The 17,596-nt window shown below is 37.9% G+C and overlaps 1 protein-coding gene across 1 annotated transcript in view; it reads left to right on the forward strand.

Annotated features, from left to right (window-relative positions):
- The window catches only part of ZNF674 (zinc finger protein 674), a 36,162-nt gene extending 26,171 nt beyond the window's left edge, over positions 1–9,991 (forward strand). The window contains exon 12 of the mRNA XM_007471525.1: positions 8,499–9,991. Within this exon, the coding sequence (XP_007471587.1) occupies positions 8,499–9,991 (1,493 nt within the window). The remainder of the gene's footprint in view (positions 1–8,498) is intronic.
- The last annotated feature ends 7,605 nt before the right edge of the window (positions 9,992–17,596 follow it).

The raw sequence follows: 17,596 nt of genomic DNA on the forward strand, positions 1-17,596 counted from the left end.
CATTCCTGCACTAAACTCTACTTAGTTGTAAAACATTTTTTAAATTAATTGAATTCAGTTTACTCATATTTAATTTCAGAGTTTTCCATTAATGTTCAGAAGTGAGACAGATCTTAGATTTTCTTTTCTTGTACTCTACTCTTACTCTGGTATCTATGGTTATCCTAGCTGCATAAAAGAGACTGGGTACTCTTCCCTTTTTTTTTTTTTTCCCTAGTTTCTGAAACTGTACTGACTGAAGTATACCTGTTCTTAAGAGTTTGATAGCAGTCATCTACAACAACATCTGGATAAGAGGCCCCATTTTAGGGCAAGACTTTGATTACCTAGTGAATTTTATAGTTATTTAAAATAATTACTGATTTATTCATGTTTTCTGTATCTTCTGTCAATTCTGGTCATTTTTTTAGACAATTATGTTTCATCTGAGATTTCAAATTTACTGACCCAAGGCAGTAGTCTCTTTTGATTAAAAAAAAGTTTAATTTTCATCAAATTAAATCATGCCCGAGGTTTAAAGAATAAAATAAATGTGATAAAACTATAATGAATGTCAAGGGCATGGTAGTGTACTTGGTCTTAGCCAAAAGGCTGAGAAGCAGTCAGGGCATGACAAACATAAAAATTCAGAATAGTGATTATCTGAGAAGAGAATGAAATGGGCACATGAAGAACTTCAAAGGTAAAAATAATTTGTTTTTTAATGAGTGGTGGATGCGCAGATACTTTTTGGTATCTCTGTTCTTTATAATTTACATATATCTTACAAAAATTATTAAAAATTTTCTGCTATGGAAGATGAACATTTAGCTCACTTCATTGTTTTTGCCACTCATACACATACAAACACACAAAGACTTCTTTTTTGAATATTTTTTTTCTTTTTTATTGAAGTATAGTTGATTTACAATATTATATTAGTTTTAGGTATACAACACAGTGATTTGATATTTTTATAGAATACCCCATTTAAAGTTATTATAAAATATTGACTGTATTCCCTGTGTGTACATTACATCCTTGTGTCGTATTTATTTTATACCTTGTAGTTTTTATCTCTTAATCCCCTGCTCCTATCTGGCCCTCCCCCTTCCCTCTCCCAATTGGTAACAACTAAATTGTTCTCAGTATCTGTCGACCTGTTTCTGTTTTGTTATATTCATTTGTTTTAGTTTTTAGATTCCACATTTAAGCAAAAACATACAGTATTTGTCTTTCCCTGTCTGACTTATTTCACTAAGCATAATACCCTCCAGGCCCATCCATGTTCTTACAGATGGCAAAATTTCATTCCTTTTTATAGCTAAGTAACATTCCATTGCATGTATGTGTGTGTGTGTGTGTATCTTCCTTATCCATTCATCTCTTGATGGACACTTAGGTTGCTTCCATGTCTTGGCTATTGTAAATAATGCTGTTATGAACATTGACATGCATGTATCTTTTCAAAGTAGTGTTTTCGTTTTCTTCAGATGTATACCCAGGAGTGGAATTACTGGATCATATGGTAGTTTCTATTTTTGACTTTTTGAGGAACCTCCATAGTGGCTGCACCAGTTTGCATTCCCGCCAACAGTGTACAAGGGTTCCCTTTTCTCCACATCCTCACCAACATTTGTTATTTGTATTCTTTTTGATGGTAGCCATTCTGACAGGTGTGAGGTGATATCTCATTGTGATTTTGATTTGCATTTCCCTGATGATTAGTGATGTTGAATATCTTTTCATGTGCTTGTTGGCTATCTCTGTGTCTTCTTTGGAACACAAAAACTTCTTGTTCTCCCATGTTCCCAATATGGTTATACCATAAATTTGGTTTACATCAGTACTACTATTTACAATATAATGACTATATAAACACTATAGACAGCTTAGCCATGTAGTCATCTATGATTAATTTACCTTTTCTGCATAACTTTTAGTTTCCTTTGGTTAAAAATTGTCTTGTTTCTTTCATTTGCTTCTTTCACTATGTACTTATCACCAGTTTAACTTAAACATGACCAGTTGTCTGGAGTGATTCTGAATGCTTTCAGAGCTTCAAGTGTCCCATCAATGTCATACCCCTGAGTTTCTCCGGAGGCCTCTGACCGCTTCCTTCTGGGTGGATTATCCTCATTCCTGTTTGCTCAGCTGCCATCCTGACATCTCTTCACCATCATTCTGGGAATTCCCTCCACTTTCTGCATTGTTGGATTCCTTCGTTTGCTTTATGCCATGCCTTTTTCCACATTTCACTGGAGCACATTCTTCCAGTACTTTCCTAAGAAAGAATGTAGGTCCATGGGAGGTAAATTTTTTAAGATTTTTGAATATCTGAAAGTGTTGAATCCTCATCCAAGATGGAGAGTTGAGCTTGGTTGGGGTAGAGTTCTAGGATGGACATTTCTTTCCCTTAGACTTTTGAAGGCATTGTTCCATTGTCTTCTGATTGTGATTTTCCTTTTGAGAACTCTGAAGCCTATTCTGATTATTGATACTTGGTATCATTTTTTTTTTCTATCTGTAAGCTTGTAAGATTTTTTCCCCTTTATTTCAATGCTTGCTGACATTTCTTCACGTGTCCTAATAGGGGTTCATTTTCACCAGCATTGCTGGGCACTTGGTAGAGGAGACAAATCCTTGCAGGGATAGTTGCTCCTTTCTCATGCAAAGCCAAGATGCTACAGGGCTAGACAGCTGCAATTCAAGTCCAAGCGGCAAGTAAGGCTTTTTAGAAAGCCCTTTTCACTTTGTCTGTGGGAGATTCCAAATTGACCCACTAAAAATAGGCACCGCCAGGCATCTAGTCACCCAGAAGAAAATCAGGTGTTCAGTGCCCCAGGCAGGCAAAAATCATCTTATCAACATAGGGAACATTCCACAATCTGCGTTCCCAAACTTCAGGCAGGAGCCAGGCCTGACATGTTAACACTTTGCTGCACATTACCTTTACTGGTGCTGTTTATTTCTTCATGGGGATTGGAGTTACCATATACTGTCCCTTCTTTCTTGGAGCCGAGCTCCAAGTTAGGTCAAGTAGTGACAGCACTCTGGAGAGGAGGCTTTTGGTGGACCTCCCTTCAGTTGCTATGACAATGCCAGTTTTCACTGCTTCCGGACCACAGAGCTGAGGAGCCAGGGGTTTGGGGTGGAGGTGGGGGTGGGGCAAAGTAGCACCAAGTGGAAAACACACTTGGCTGCTCTTAGTGAGGTTCACTGGTTCTTCTTGAATAAATGCTTTTTAATCTGTTGTGTGCCTTTGGTTAATTTCCAAAGTCCTGAAATGACAGATTTTGATAATTTTGCCAGTATTTTTGTTGCTTTTATGGGGAAGAGGATTTACTAAGGTCCTCACTCCACTGTTCCAGAAGCTCTGCCTTAAGGCATTTCTCTTAAAACTGCACAAAAGTATAGAAAATCATAGTCATAACAAATACCCTTGTAGTTACCTCCCAGAATTAGCAAATGCTAAGATTTTGTCATTTGGTGGCCGTGGTTTTGTGTTTATAAAAGAAATAGAGGTTTACAATTAAAGGTGAAGCCTCCCTTTTCCTCTCCTGAATCCTGCTCCCTTCATTCCCGCCCCAGGCAAACAATATCATGAATTTGGTGCGTTATCTTTCTAACCCATGTTTTTAAACTTTTACTACATAAATTTGCATCTGTAATCAATATAGCATTCTTTTTTGTAAATTTACCAGATTAGTGCTCTAGAACCATAGGGGTCTTTCTACAACTTTCTTTCAGTATTCAGTGTTACCCTTTGAGTTTAGCTATGCTGATATGTTAGATTTAGTTCATTCATTTTTCACTCCTGCATAGCATTCCAACATCTGAGTATCACAGTCCATCAATCCAAGCCTCTGTTGCTGGGCATTTGGTTGTTTCTAATATCTTGTTGCCATTCTTGTACATGTACATATTTGCAGAATTTCTCTCTGGTATAACTATAAGTGGAATACATAGTAGGGTATATACATTTTCAACATTACTAGATGTATAACCTTTTTTTCTGTCATAAATAGAATCAATTTGCCTTGTATATTTAAGAGTTTTGCATCTGTGTAAGTGAAATTGCTTTATAATATTGTCATATTCTGTCCTTACTTGCTTTTGGCATCCAGGTCATTCTGTTTTGTATAACATAAGCATTGTTTTACCAATTTTCCTTTGGTTAAGTGCCAGGTATATTTCTATGATTTTATTTTCAACATTTCTTTCATTTTGCTCTAATTGTCTTTTGAAAACTTATAGCTGATTTTTAAAAGTACAATTTAATATGGTTGGCCTATAATTAATGGGGTTAATACTTATTTATTGTGCTACTTTATTTGTATTTCTTATTTTATTGTATTTTCTAGATATCCTGCTTTTCCTTTACCTCTTTTTTCCTGCCTTTGCTGGATTTTCTTTACCCTCCCCCCTGCCTCTTTCCCCTTTGGTCATTTTCCTCCTGAATAATTCAATACTAAGCATTATTCTTAGCAGGCTTTGTGTGTGGCAAATTCTCTGTCTTTTCTTGTCCAAAAACATCTTTATTTTGTCATCTTTCATTGCAATAATTTATCTGGGGATAGAGTTCTAAGGTGACATCTTCTCTTAGGACTTTGAAAATATGTAATCTTTTGGCTTCTTTTTTAGCTGATGAAATCTATTGCTGACCTAATTGTTTCTTTATAGGTGATTTTTAAAATTTCTTCATGGTAGCTTTCAATACGTACTTTCTTAAAGTCTTACAGTTACACAGAACTGTGTCTAGGTACAGATTTGCTTTTATTTACCACACTCAGGACTCTGGACATTTAAGAGTAGGATACATGCCTTTCTTCCATACCAGAAAACTGCCAGTCATTGTTTCTTCAAATATTGCCTAGATTGGGGGTTCCCCAAGACCACTACCACATTCAGAGATTCTCGAGAGGGACTCCCAGGACTTGGCATCTAGTTGTATTTACAGCTAAAATTTATTACAGTGATATAGTAAGGATATACAACTAGAGCATAAGGGAAAAAGACATTAGCAGAATCTGGGGGACTCCATGTACAGGGTTCCTTATGCTCTCTCCCTCCCACCTAGGGTCACACAGGGCACACTTCTCCCAGCAGTGAAAGTGCAGCAACATGTGTGTGATGTTTATGCCCAGGGAAACCCATTAGAGACTCAGTCAGCATCCTCATATCACAGACTGCCTAGCACATACCAAAATTCCAGACCCCGGAAGGAAAGGAAATGTTCTGCTTAAATCACATTGTTTGTACAAGCAGCCGTATCAGTTAGGCAGTGGTGGGGACATTCCTGAACTCCAGATTCCCAGATGGCAGCCAAGGGCCAACCTTGCAAGCTTCCCTTTCTAAGTATAGCAGTCTCAGGGTTGCTCTGTTAACCTGTTTCTTGGCATATTGCCCCCTCTCCCTTTTTCTCTAGTCTTCCATTTGGATTTGCTATTAAACCTATTTTGGAACTTATCATTTCTCTATTTCTCTTACCATATTTCCATTGTTAGCTCTTCATGCTACATTTTGGGTGATTTCTCAAGATCTGTCATCTAATTTGTTAAATCTGTCTTTATCTGTGACTGGATAGAAGTAGTAGTTAGAAGTTCAACTTCTATCTACTGTTCAACCTCTTTATTTAGAGTTTTTAAAATAATGCCTGGTTTTTCCCCCTATAGTCTAGTTCTTACCTTATTTCTTTGAATAGTTGAAATATATTTATTTTGAAGTTCACATGGTTCTAGCTACCGTTCTAGGAATGGGAGTATCTTTAAATGTATCTGCCGATTCTCTTTCATAATGGGTCATTTCATTGTGAAGTTGTTAATTTTTTACTGTGAACTCTTCAGTGAAAATTGGTATTCCACAGATATCCTGTGATCCCTAAGCTATAAAAACATAATATATCTTTTGGAAATCTTGCCACTACTAGGAACCTACTAATACAGGACCAATTTTTAGTTTAATTTTTCAGCTTATGGGCTCTGTACTACACTTATAATCATTTGGATTGAGTTACAGAACTAGGCTTTTGATTTTTAAAAATTTTATTAAAGTATAGGTGATTTACAATGTTGTGTTTAATTTCTTCTGTACAGCAAAGTAACTCAGTTATACATATATATTCTTACCCATTATGGTTTATGACAAGATATTGAATATAGTTCCCTGTGCTATACAGTAGGACCTTGTTGTTTATCCATTCTATACATAATAGTTTGCATCTGCTAGTCCCAAACTCCCAATCCATCCCTCCCCCATGCCCCCTCCACCTTGGCACAGAGACCCTGGAACAGACCACAAGTCTGTTCTCTATGTCTGTGAGTCTGTTTCTGTTTCATAGATAGGTTCATTTGTGTCATATTTTAGATTCCACATATAAGTGATATCATATGGTATTTGTCTTTCTCTTTCTGACTTCACTTAGTATGATAATCTCTAGGTCCATCCATGTTGCTTCAAATGGCATTATTTCATTCTTTTTATGGCTGAGTAATATTTCAGTGTGTGTGTGTGTGTGTGCCGCATCTTCTTTATCCATTTATCTGTCAATGGACATTTAGGTTGCTTCCATATCTTGGCTATTATTAATAGTGCTGCTATGAACATAGGTGTACATGTATCTTTTCGAATTATAGTTTTGTCCAGATATATGCCCAGGAGTGGGATTGCTGGATCATGTAGCAACTCTATTTTTAGTTTTTAGAGGAACCTCCATACTGTTCTCCATAGTGGCTGCACCAAGTTACATTCCCACCAACAGTATAGAAGGGTTCCCTTTTTTCCACATCCTAATGCAGCTTTTGTTATTTGTAGACTTTTTAATGATGGCCATTCTGACTGGTGCGAGGTGGTACCTCATTGTAGTTTTGATTTGCATTTCTCTAATAATTAGCGATGTTGAGCATCTTTTCATGTGCCTATTGGCCATCCGTATGTCTTCTTTGGAGAAATGTCTATTTAGGTCTTCTGCCCATTTTTTTTATTAGGCCGTTTGTTTTTTTGTTATTGAGTTGTATGAGCTCTTTGTATATTTTGGAAATTAAGCCCTTGTCAGTCACATCATTTGCAAATATTTTCTCCCATTTCGTAGGTTGTCTTTTCATTTTGCTGTGCAAAAGCTTATGTTTGATTAGGTTCCATTTGTTTATTTCTGCTTTCATTTCTATTGCCTTGGTAGACTGACCTAAGAAAACATTGGTAGGATTTATGTCAGAGAATGTTCTCTTCTAGGAGTTTTATGGTGTCATGTCTTATATTTAAGTCTTTAAGCCATTTTGAGTTTATTTTTGTGTGTGGTGTGAGGGTGTGTTCTAACTTCATTGATTTACATGCAGCTGTCCAACTTTGCCAAAACACCTTGCTGAAGAGACTGTCTTTTCTCCATTGTATATTCTTGCCTGCTTTGTCAAAAATTAATTGACTGTAGGTGTGTGGGTTTATTTCTGGGCTCTCTATTCTGTTCTATTGATTCATATATCTGTTTTTGTGCCAATATCATGTTTTTTGATTACTGTGGCTTTGTAGTATTGTCTGAAATCTGGGAGGGTTTTGCCTCCTGCTTTGTTCTTTTTCCTCAGGATTGCTTTGGCAATTCTGGGTCTTTTATGGTTCCATATAAATTTTAGGATTATTTCTTCTAGTTCTCTGAAAAATGTCACGGGTAATTTGATAGGGATCACATTAAATCTATAGGTTGCTTTGGGTAGTATGGCCATTTTAACAATTCTTCCAATCCAAGACAATGGGATATTTTTTCTTCAAATCCTCTTCAGTTTCCTTTATCAATGTTTTATAGTTCTCAGCATATAAGTCTTTCACCTCTTTGGTCAAGTTTATTCCTAAGTATTTCATTTTTTTGATGTGATTTTAAAAGGGGTTGTTTATTTACTTTCCCTCTTTGATATTTCACTGTTAGTGTAAAGAAATGTAACTGATTTTTGGATATTAATCTTGTATCCTGCTACTGTGCTGAATTTATCAGTTCTAGTAGTTTTTGTGTGGAGTCTTTAGGGATTTCTATATATATTATCATATCAGGCTTTTGATTTCTTATATATAATATCCTTCTTTCCAGTTTCCTTGACCAGTGGGGAGTCTTTCTAGTTCCTGTTTAACACGCATGGATGCCCTTTGTGGCTCCTACTTTAAGTGCAAATTATATTCTAGTTTCCTGAACATTTGTGCCCTGTGGTCTGGATTCCCCTGCAAATCTTCAACCTTCAGTTTCTGTTCACCCCATCACTTTAAACTCTCACTTCAGTTTTGACACCTAAAAACTTTCTTTTCTTGGTTTTGAGCTTGACTGGGTATTAAATTATTTTCTGTTAAATGTGGGCCAGCATTTCTTTGTATTTACAGTTGAGGGAGGTGGTGGTGGTGGAGCATAGGGAGGGTTCATCCACATCAGCTCAGGTCCATTAATGGGAGTTCACAGCAGGGCATTTATGAATGAATTTTATGCCATAACATTATAGTAGAAATATTTACAAGTTTGATGATTCATTGCATTTTTTCCCTAGAATTCTGGCAAGTTGGTGACCCAATAGATAATCACAAGGAAAGCCAAGACAAACCTCTATGGCAAGCTGCATCCGTTGATAAGGAAACACTGAAGGATGGAAGTGGCCAAAAATTCAGAACATACAGAAAAATCATTTATCCAAGCACAAACTTTGTTTCTATAAGACAAAGACTCCCTAAATATGATTCATGGGGAAAGTGTTCAAAACATAATTTAAATTTTCTTAATCAAAGTAGAAGCTATGTAAGAAAGAAAGATGATGAATGTAAGGCATATTGGAAATTATGCTTCCATTCTAATCTTGATAAAGCTCAACCTGGAGAGAAATTCTTTGAGCCTAATGAACATGGAGAAGCCCTCCACCATAAGCAAGCCCTTAATAAAAGTCCAAGAATTCAAACTGGGGAGAAATTCTATAAATGTTCTGAATGTGGAAAAGTATTTATCCAGAAAGCAAACCTTGTTGTACATCAGAGAACTCACACTGGAGAGAAACCTTATGAATGCTGTGAATGTGCAAAAACCTTCAGCCAGAAGTCAACCCTCATTGCACACCAGAGAACTCATACAGGGGAGAAGCTGTATGAATGCAGTGAATGTGGGAAAACATTTATCCAGAAGTCAACTCTGATTAAACATCAGCGAACTCATACAGGAGAGAAACCATTTGTATGTGGTGAATGTGCAAAAGCTTTTAAGAGTTCATATCACCTTATTAGACATGAAAAAACACACATTAGACAAGCATTTTATGAAGCTATCAAATGTGGTAAGTCCAGCCTTACACATCAAAGGACTCATACAGGTGAGAAACGTGAGTGCAATAAACATGGGAAAGCCTTTGATGAGACGCCCACCCCCATTAAACATCAAGGAACTCATACAAAAGAGAAACCTTATGAGTGCAGTAAATGCGGAAAAGGCTTCAGGGGGAAGTCACACCTTTCTGTTCATCAGAGAGTTCATACAGGAGAGAAACCCTATGAATGCAGCATATGTAGGAAGACTTTCAGTGAAAAATCACACCTCTCTGTCCATCATAGAACTCATACAGGAGAGAAAACTTATGAATGCAGAAGATGTGGGAAAGCATTTGGTGAGAAGTCAACCCTTATTGTACATCAGAGAACTCATACAGGAGAAAAACCCTATAAATGCAACGAATGTGGGAAAGCCTTCAGTGAAAAGTCACCACTGACTAAACATCAGAGAATTCATACAGGAGAGAGACCCTATGAATGCAGTGACTGTAGGAAAGCATTCAGTAGGAAGTCAACTCTCATTAAACATCAGAGAATTCATACAGGAGAAAAACCCTATGAATGTAGTGAATGTGGCAAAGCCTTCAGTGTGAAGTCAGTTCTCATTGTACATCACAGAACTCATACAGGAGAGAAACCTTATGAATGCAGAGAATGTAGCAAAGCCTTCAGTGGGAAGTCAACTCTCATTAAACATCTGAAAAGTCATACAGGAGAGAAAACCTATTAATATACTTTACTGTGAGATAATTTCACTAATTACACCTCATTATATTATATATCAATTCATCCTGGGGAGTAACCTTATAAATATCAAAAAACGTCAAAAACTCTTCATATATTATTTAATGTTCATTTAACTTAATAAAAGGTACAAAAGTATAATTCCAGAAGCATATAATAAATGTGATCAATTTTTCACCCAGAATTCTTACACAAGTGGAGAACTGTATACCAGAGAATTTAAAAGTGGCAAAACTGTGAATATATTGATGTGGAAAAGACTTTAGAAAGAATTTAAATGTCCTTGCCTATCAGAGTATTTATGCTGAGGAAAAACAAAGAATTTAATGAGTTTAGAAAACTGTGTTAGAAATTATGAGAGAAATATGTTCCATAGTCTATACCACACATTTTGTGTGAAAGGTGCAGAGGTTGCAAACAAGCACTCAATCATTAAGATATGTTCACTGTGGAGTAGAGGATGACATTTTTGAAAGAAAAATATAAAGCAAAAATTGTTAATCCTAGCTAGGGCAAACTCCCAGTTTACTTCTTAAACAAAATAGAAAAATTGCTTCCTTAAGTGGTGTGACGGAGGATGAGTCATCATGATCCCTGAAACAAAGGAGCTCAAACAGGAGATCTTACACATATTCATCAACACTTTCAGTGCAGAAATGCAAACCCCTTACAGAAAAGGCATATATTAAGCTTTGACACACCTCACTTAGGAACAGTGCTTACAACTTAATATTTAAGGGTAATCATTTTATGGTTACATTTATGCCTCACTTTATTAGTCAGTAAAAGGTCTTTAATTTTCAGCTTTCTCCCTTAACACAATACTATTTAAAATAGGAAAAAAATAAATTGAATATCCAATAGTCAATTGATTAAAAACTGACATATCAATAAGATAGAATAGTATGCACTAATTAAAAATTTTCTCATGTTTGAGGATTTGGGGAAATGTTCATGGTAATTGGCTAAGTGAAGAAACATAAAACAATGTACCACATAATTTACATTATAAAAAAATACATCAAGGATGAATAATGCACCATTATATCAGTGACTCTGGATGGCAGAAAAGCAGTTTTATGCTGAGTAAAATTATTTGCACATATATATGTATACAAATATATTTGTTTTATATTTGTATCTGTTGTAGGTGTGTGTGTGTAGGTAGACACAGAACAAAAAGCTTGGAAGGAAATACAACAAATTATTAAGCAGATTATCCAGATTATCACTTGGGTGGTAGGATTATTGATTTTTTAATTTTTTAAATGTCGTCTGCAGAAACTACCAATAAAATGATCTTGTGCATACTTGATTCTGTCTTCCAATCAATTTTCCCATTCAGCTTTGTCTTTAATATGTGACACCATTCTTTTCTTAAAATGACCCCATTTTCACATATGTCTATATATTCCCTATTCCTTTTCCATGTGGTTGTCTGAGTGTATGGTTTTGAGTATATGTTTTGCAACTTAAAAATGGGTATCCTGTGATTGTAATATCTGTATGTGATTTTTTTGGATAAAAATAAGTTATCTCCATAGTTCTTTACTCTGTAACCACTGAATACTGTTACATAAATTATCAGCTAACAAACTTTACAGGTGAGGAGAGTGGTAGTAAATGGTCCAACTGCTAAGTATATGAATTCCAATTATACACTAGGAGACTGAGGAAATCACCACTGGGTGGGTCTACATGTGCAGTGGGCCACTGTGAATCAGGTTTAAGCCAGGACTCAGTGTAACACCTGTACCCAGTAAGCCCCCACTCTTAACAGGAGGGCCATGGTGATGCTTTGCATATCTGGGTATTAATGTCAACTCAGAAAGCTGTGTCCAATAGTCCTAAAAAATATTCCCTTTTCCCCAGTGACTATAGTCACCCAGATAAATGGCCATAGGTTCCCTCGGAAAGGGACTAAGGTAAGTATTTTATGTTTGCTACAATGTTGTAGGGTTCTTCCTATGAGGGACATGGGCACCTCTCTAGACAATTGATTCCAGATGTAAAATTTGGCTCAGGCCTGGGAACTCAGCAAGGGACCCTCACTTTTTAATGAAGCATTTGCTCTCAGACTCCTCTCTTTGAATCTTGCCTTTTTTTTTTTTTTTTCCCGCCGTACCACCTGGCTTGCAGGATCTTAGTTCTCTGACCAGGGATCGAACTCAAGCCCCCTGCAATGGAAGTGCAGAGTCCAGTGGTTAGTCCCTGGTTAGGCCAGGGTATTCCCAAATCTTGCCTTTTTCTGATTGTAATATTAAACAGCAATTCTGTTGGTGCCCATCAATCTTACTCCTAGGGATGCCAGGCTCATCATAGACTCATTACAACCAAGGAAAGAATTAATGAGCTTGAGAGAAAGTGTTTAGGCTTGTACCTCCCAATATGATGTTGGCGTTTTATAGATGCCCTTTAACAGATTGAGGAAGTTCCTTTCTATTCCTAGTTTATTAAGGTTTTTTTTTTTTATCATGAACATATATTAATTTTGCCACATTATTTTCCTGTAACCATTGAGATGATCATGTTTTTGCCTTTATTCTGTTAATATATTTAATTAAATTGAATTCTGAATGTTCACCTTGCATTCATTTTCAAATATTATTGGATTCCATTTGCTAAATATTTTGTTAAGGGTTTGTACATCAATATTCATGAGATTTATTGGTCTGTACTTTTCTTTCCCTTTAATTTCTTGGTCAGGTGTCAGGGTAATGCTGGTCTAAAAAACTTGCTGGGAATTATTTCCTCCTTATTTTCCTAAAGGGTTTGTATAGGATTGATATTATATCATTATAAATATTGGAGGACAATCTCCATGAGACCATTCTCACTTGCCTGGTAGAGCTGAAGGCCACTAGCAAAGCTTTTTTGTCCATCCCAACTCCAATAAACCAGGTAGGATAATTTCCCTGAGGTTAAAGACTCTGCGTTTCAGACTTTGAGGGCCCACAGTATGCCAAGTAAAGAGGAAACATCACCCCTCCATCTGCTTGTCTTCTGATGAACACACAAATGCCCAAGAGATCAGGAAAGTCCCAACAGCTTCCAGAAAGGAGAGGGTGGAGGAAGGAGACAAGACTGGGCACGTCTCCCTAGCCACCCAGATGCTGGAAGGTGGAGACGGGATCTACAGAACAGCAGTGGCTGCCTCTGTCTGAACCCCCAGAACAAGGGGCTGCAGAGGGGCAGCAGGTGGGGCATCGTGTGGATATCACAGCAGCTCGTTCCATCAGACCCGAATTGTGTCCCCAAGTCTGGGGTTTCTGAGAAGAACTCCTGGGCGCGCCCCCGAGGCCAAGCTCTCCCTGATCCACCAGGTCCCCTTGCCCTGGCCCAACTGGCCCGGCACGGGCTCACCTGGACACCTCCGTGTTGGGCTTTCTCCAGCTGCCATCCTGGCCTCCTCTTCTCCTTGTCCCAACCTGAAGATCCTACCTGGTTGGGCCACGAGGAATCCTGTTAAGGGGAAATGACAAGAGGACTTTGTTATTGACACATGAGGCATTCCGGAACCGAGGCCCATCCTTGCAGGGCAGAGATGGTCTGGCCTCGGTGACTGCCCCGTGAACCCAGCTAGTGGGCCCTCAGTGCAGACCATCCACAGAGAAGGTGAGAGCACAGGCATCCCATGCAGGGTGCAAACGCCATTATGGATTCTTGACCGTGAACCTGAGGCCCGATTCATTCAGGGCCCAGACGCCCCTGAGCTGCAGCAGCCGAGAGAGAGGGAGCCCCGGGGGGTGCGTTCCAGTCACCCTGTGAAGGGTCCCTCACCCACGGAGACAAGGTGGCTGTAGTTCTCCAGCATGACATCCCTGCAGAGGTTCTTCTGAGTGGCGTCCAGCTGCTGCCACTCCTCCAGGTTGAAGTCCACAAACACGTCCCTGAAGGTCAACATTTCCTGCAACAGCACACTCCTCTTTAGCCCAGTGATTGGCTTGTGGACGGAGACAGTATGTTACATCAGGTCCCCACTCTGTGCCCATTCTATGTCCTTCACACGTAGAAAGATTTCAGTCCTCCTCACCACCCAGGAGAACCCTGACAGATGAGGACAGGAAGGCTCACAGAGTGTGAGGTCACCTGCCTAGGGTCACACAGGTAGGAATTAAGGATTAAAGTCCATTCAGTCTGGTTTCCGCACGCACTTTTTAGACACTGCATTGCCTTTCTCTACGTAATTGTTCTTATGCTGTTCACCATCCACAATTTGACATAGTATAGTATATAGGGTACTTATGTAACTAAAATTATTTTAAACTCTATGGGGAAAGAGATCGAGTGTTGTTAGAAATATTTTACCCTGGAAATTCATTCTTTCAACACATATTTATTGAGTGGAGACCAAGCTGATAAATTCTAAGGATGTAAAGGTTAATAAAAACAAACACCTTCTGAATTGAAGGAGCTACATACAGTCTAGTAGAGGGAGAAAAACCACACTTACAAACTCATACATGAAAGGGTAGGAGGAAAGGAAGGAAGCAATGGCAGAGGTAGGGCAGGGAACCCAGAAGAGGGAGAAGTCAATTCTGCTTAGGGCTGACAGAGAAGGCTTTGAAGGGGATGTAGATCTAGAACAAACAGTTCGAAACACAGCTACTCAATCATGACCAACAGTGTTGATTATCCAATCAATCATGAGTCAAAGAACAGGACTATATCTGGCCTGGTCAGCAGATTGAGGTAAAAAAGGAAAGGTCTGTACTTGATCTTATCACCACCAAATAAGAATTTACTTCTCTAAGTGCCTGGATTCCTATCAGAGAGCAATAATCCACCTATTTACATTCTGGATCCCATCCTGTCCCACCCACACTTGGTGGCCTTAAATTCAAGGAGACATTTTGCACCCACAAGGTCCCCATGGGCCATATGTGGCACCAGTTTACTCAGCTTTGCAGAGGGAGACAGGAAACAGTGGGCCAAAGGGCAGTGACGCCAGCAAGAGGAGTTCTCAGTACAATTCAGTAGCTCAACCTGCCCTTGCCCACCTGAGGTGCCCGGGAACAGGGCCACACTGGCAAGTGCAGGCAGTATCTGGCTTAGAAGCTGGAAGCTGCTCCATGTACCAGTATCTCTTGTAACAGGCCCCTGAGCACATCTTCCAAGGTCCTGGCAAAGGACATGCCCAGTTATGAGAGTTACACTGGACTCAGCAAAACCCAAATCGGTGGCTTCCTATCAGCTATTTTCAGTTATTCACAGTCCTCCCAGTCCAGGTGCAGTCTGTTTACCAATCAAGAGTCATTGTGGCTTTTACATCCAGGAAGCTTCGAGTTTAGGTTAAGGAAGCTGAACTAATTGTTCCAGTGGATGATGGAAAATGTAACAAGATATCAAGAAATCCAAAGTGATATGAGTGAAGTCTTATTTAGCATCCTGCAGTACACTGCCAAATGTGATCTTAAATCTCAAGTGTGGTATTTAAATGGAGAATAAATGAGTGCTTCCTTGCTATAAAAATAAAATGCTCCATTTGTACAGATTAAAAAGAAAAGAGTCATTTTGATCCTAAGTAACAACGCCTGGTAATACGGCTGTCATTCCACCATTATTGGGTTTCCAGGGACACAAAGCTAAAACCAGGTTAACTCAAGGTCAGATTTCCCTAATGAGGAGGAAGAATTTTATTCATGCTATACTTAGTGTTATGCTTCAGTAATGACAATGAAGAAAGTTAAAAACCACTAACAGATCCTACACACACAGGGTCAGAATTCAGTTCAGAATGAAAGTATATCAAATCGCTGTAGAAAAGAAGTCATTAGCAAAATCTGGCTAGGTATTTATGCAGGGAAAAAGCATACCATAAAGCTGCATTAGCTATCTCACTCTGAACTCCAAAATAAATTACAGATATGTCAGAGATTTAAATGTGTGCAGGATGACCATAAAATTACTAGTTGAAAGTTTTTATAATTCTAGAGTGGCGAAAGTCTTTCTAAGCCATCCCCAAATTCAGAAGACATATAGCTAAAGACTGGCAAACTTGATTATCTAGACATTAGAAATTTCTAAATAGCAGAAAGAAAATGATTTTTTAAATTCTCAAACATCAGTATCAAAGTGGTAAAAATATTTGTAAGCTACATAACAATGATCTAATTTCCTTCATACACTAAAATTCTAACAAATCTTTAAGAAAGAGACCACAACCTAATACAGTATAACTGGAGGAATGTGAAATAAATTTATAATAGTATACCATTTATCACCCTTCAGATTTTTTTTCTTCTTGAGATATAATTAACATATAACATTGTGTAAGTTTAAGATATACAATGTGTTGATTTGATACATTTATATTTTGCAATATGATTACCACCAGTCCAGTAGCATTAGCTAACACCTCTACACATCACACAATTATCATTTCTTTTTTGTAGTGAGAACAATTAAGATCTAGTCTCTCGGCAACTTTGAAGTTTATAATACAGTACTGTTGACTATAATCACTATGCTGGGCATTAGATCTCCAGGATTTATTTATACTCTTCAGCTTCTTAAACATTAAACAGGTTGATAATACCTACTGCAGTCAAGTGTGTAGAAAAACACCAAAGAAGTTATAAACTATTTATTGCCTTTGGGGGGAGGGGGGTGGAGCAACAGGTTAATATACATCAAAATGTATGTTGCAAATACTCTTTAATGCAGCAGTGCCCTTTCTAGGATTGTTACCCTAGACTTTTTGATGTCAGTTAAGAAAAGACAACTCAATAGAATAGACAAAAGATTCATAGCAACAAAAATATAAGCATAAACATACAAATAGATTATAAACCTCATTAAAGTTCAAATACATGCTAATTAAACAGTAAGATACTGTCTTTTACCTATAAGGTTGGTAAACATTCAAAAGATAGAGAAGAGCCACTGTTCACGAGTGGCTCACTGTTCATGAGCCACTGTTCCTCATATAGGAACATGAGTACTCTCATAGAAGGCTGGTTGACAGGTAGTTTGGCAGTACCTATTACATTTTTTCTCATATTTTAACCAGGACTCTATCCTACTGAAATATTTTTATGGTCATAAGTATGGTCATGGCAGCATTATTTGTATTAGCAAAAAATAAGGGGAGATGACCCTCAATGTCCTGTGTTCCTGGGAATCTAATAATGGTGGCATGACAGCTATATCACCAGGCAACATTGCTTCTGATAAGAATGAACCCTGATAGTCAACAAGCTGCATCTGGACTGGTGGATGACAGAGTGGTTAAATAAATTGTTATGGCTATACTCTAAAACGGCCATTATAAAAATTGGCTGACATGAAAGGATGTCTGATATATTTTTGTTAAGTAAAAAAAAGCAGAGTATGCATAGTAGGAGCATATTTTCATTAAAAACAACCCCTGCAAAAATTTGGGGGGGGTTTTGTACACACACACACACACACACACACACACACACTTCTACCTGGAAGGCAAACAGTTAGTAGAAGGGCCAAGACTGGTTTCATTTGTTGGAATGCAACAGAAAAGGAGGAATAAAAATGAGCCATAAGGAAAAGGTAAACACCTTCTCTTATGGCACCACCCCGTTTTTTTTTTTTTTTTTTTTTTTTTTTTTGTTTC

Source organism: Lipotes vexillifer, unplaced genomic scaffold (genome assembly GCF_000442215.2).
Source record: "Lipotes vexillifer unplaced genomic scaffold, Lipotes_vexillifer_v1.1 scaffold337, whole genome shotgun sequence".
Classification (NCBI taxonomy): domain Eukaryota; kingdom Metazoa; phylum Chordata; class Mammalia; order Artiodactyla; family Lipotidae; genus Lipotes; species Lipotes vexillifer.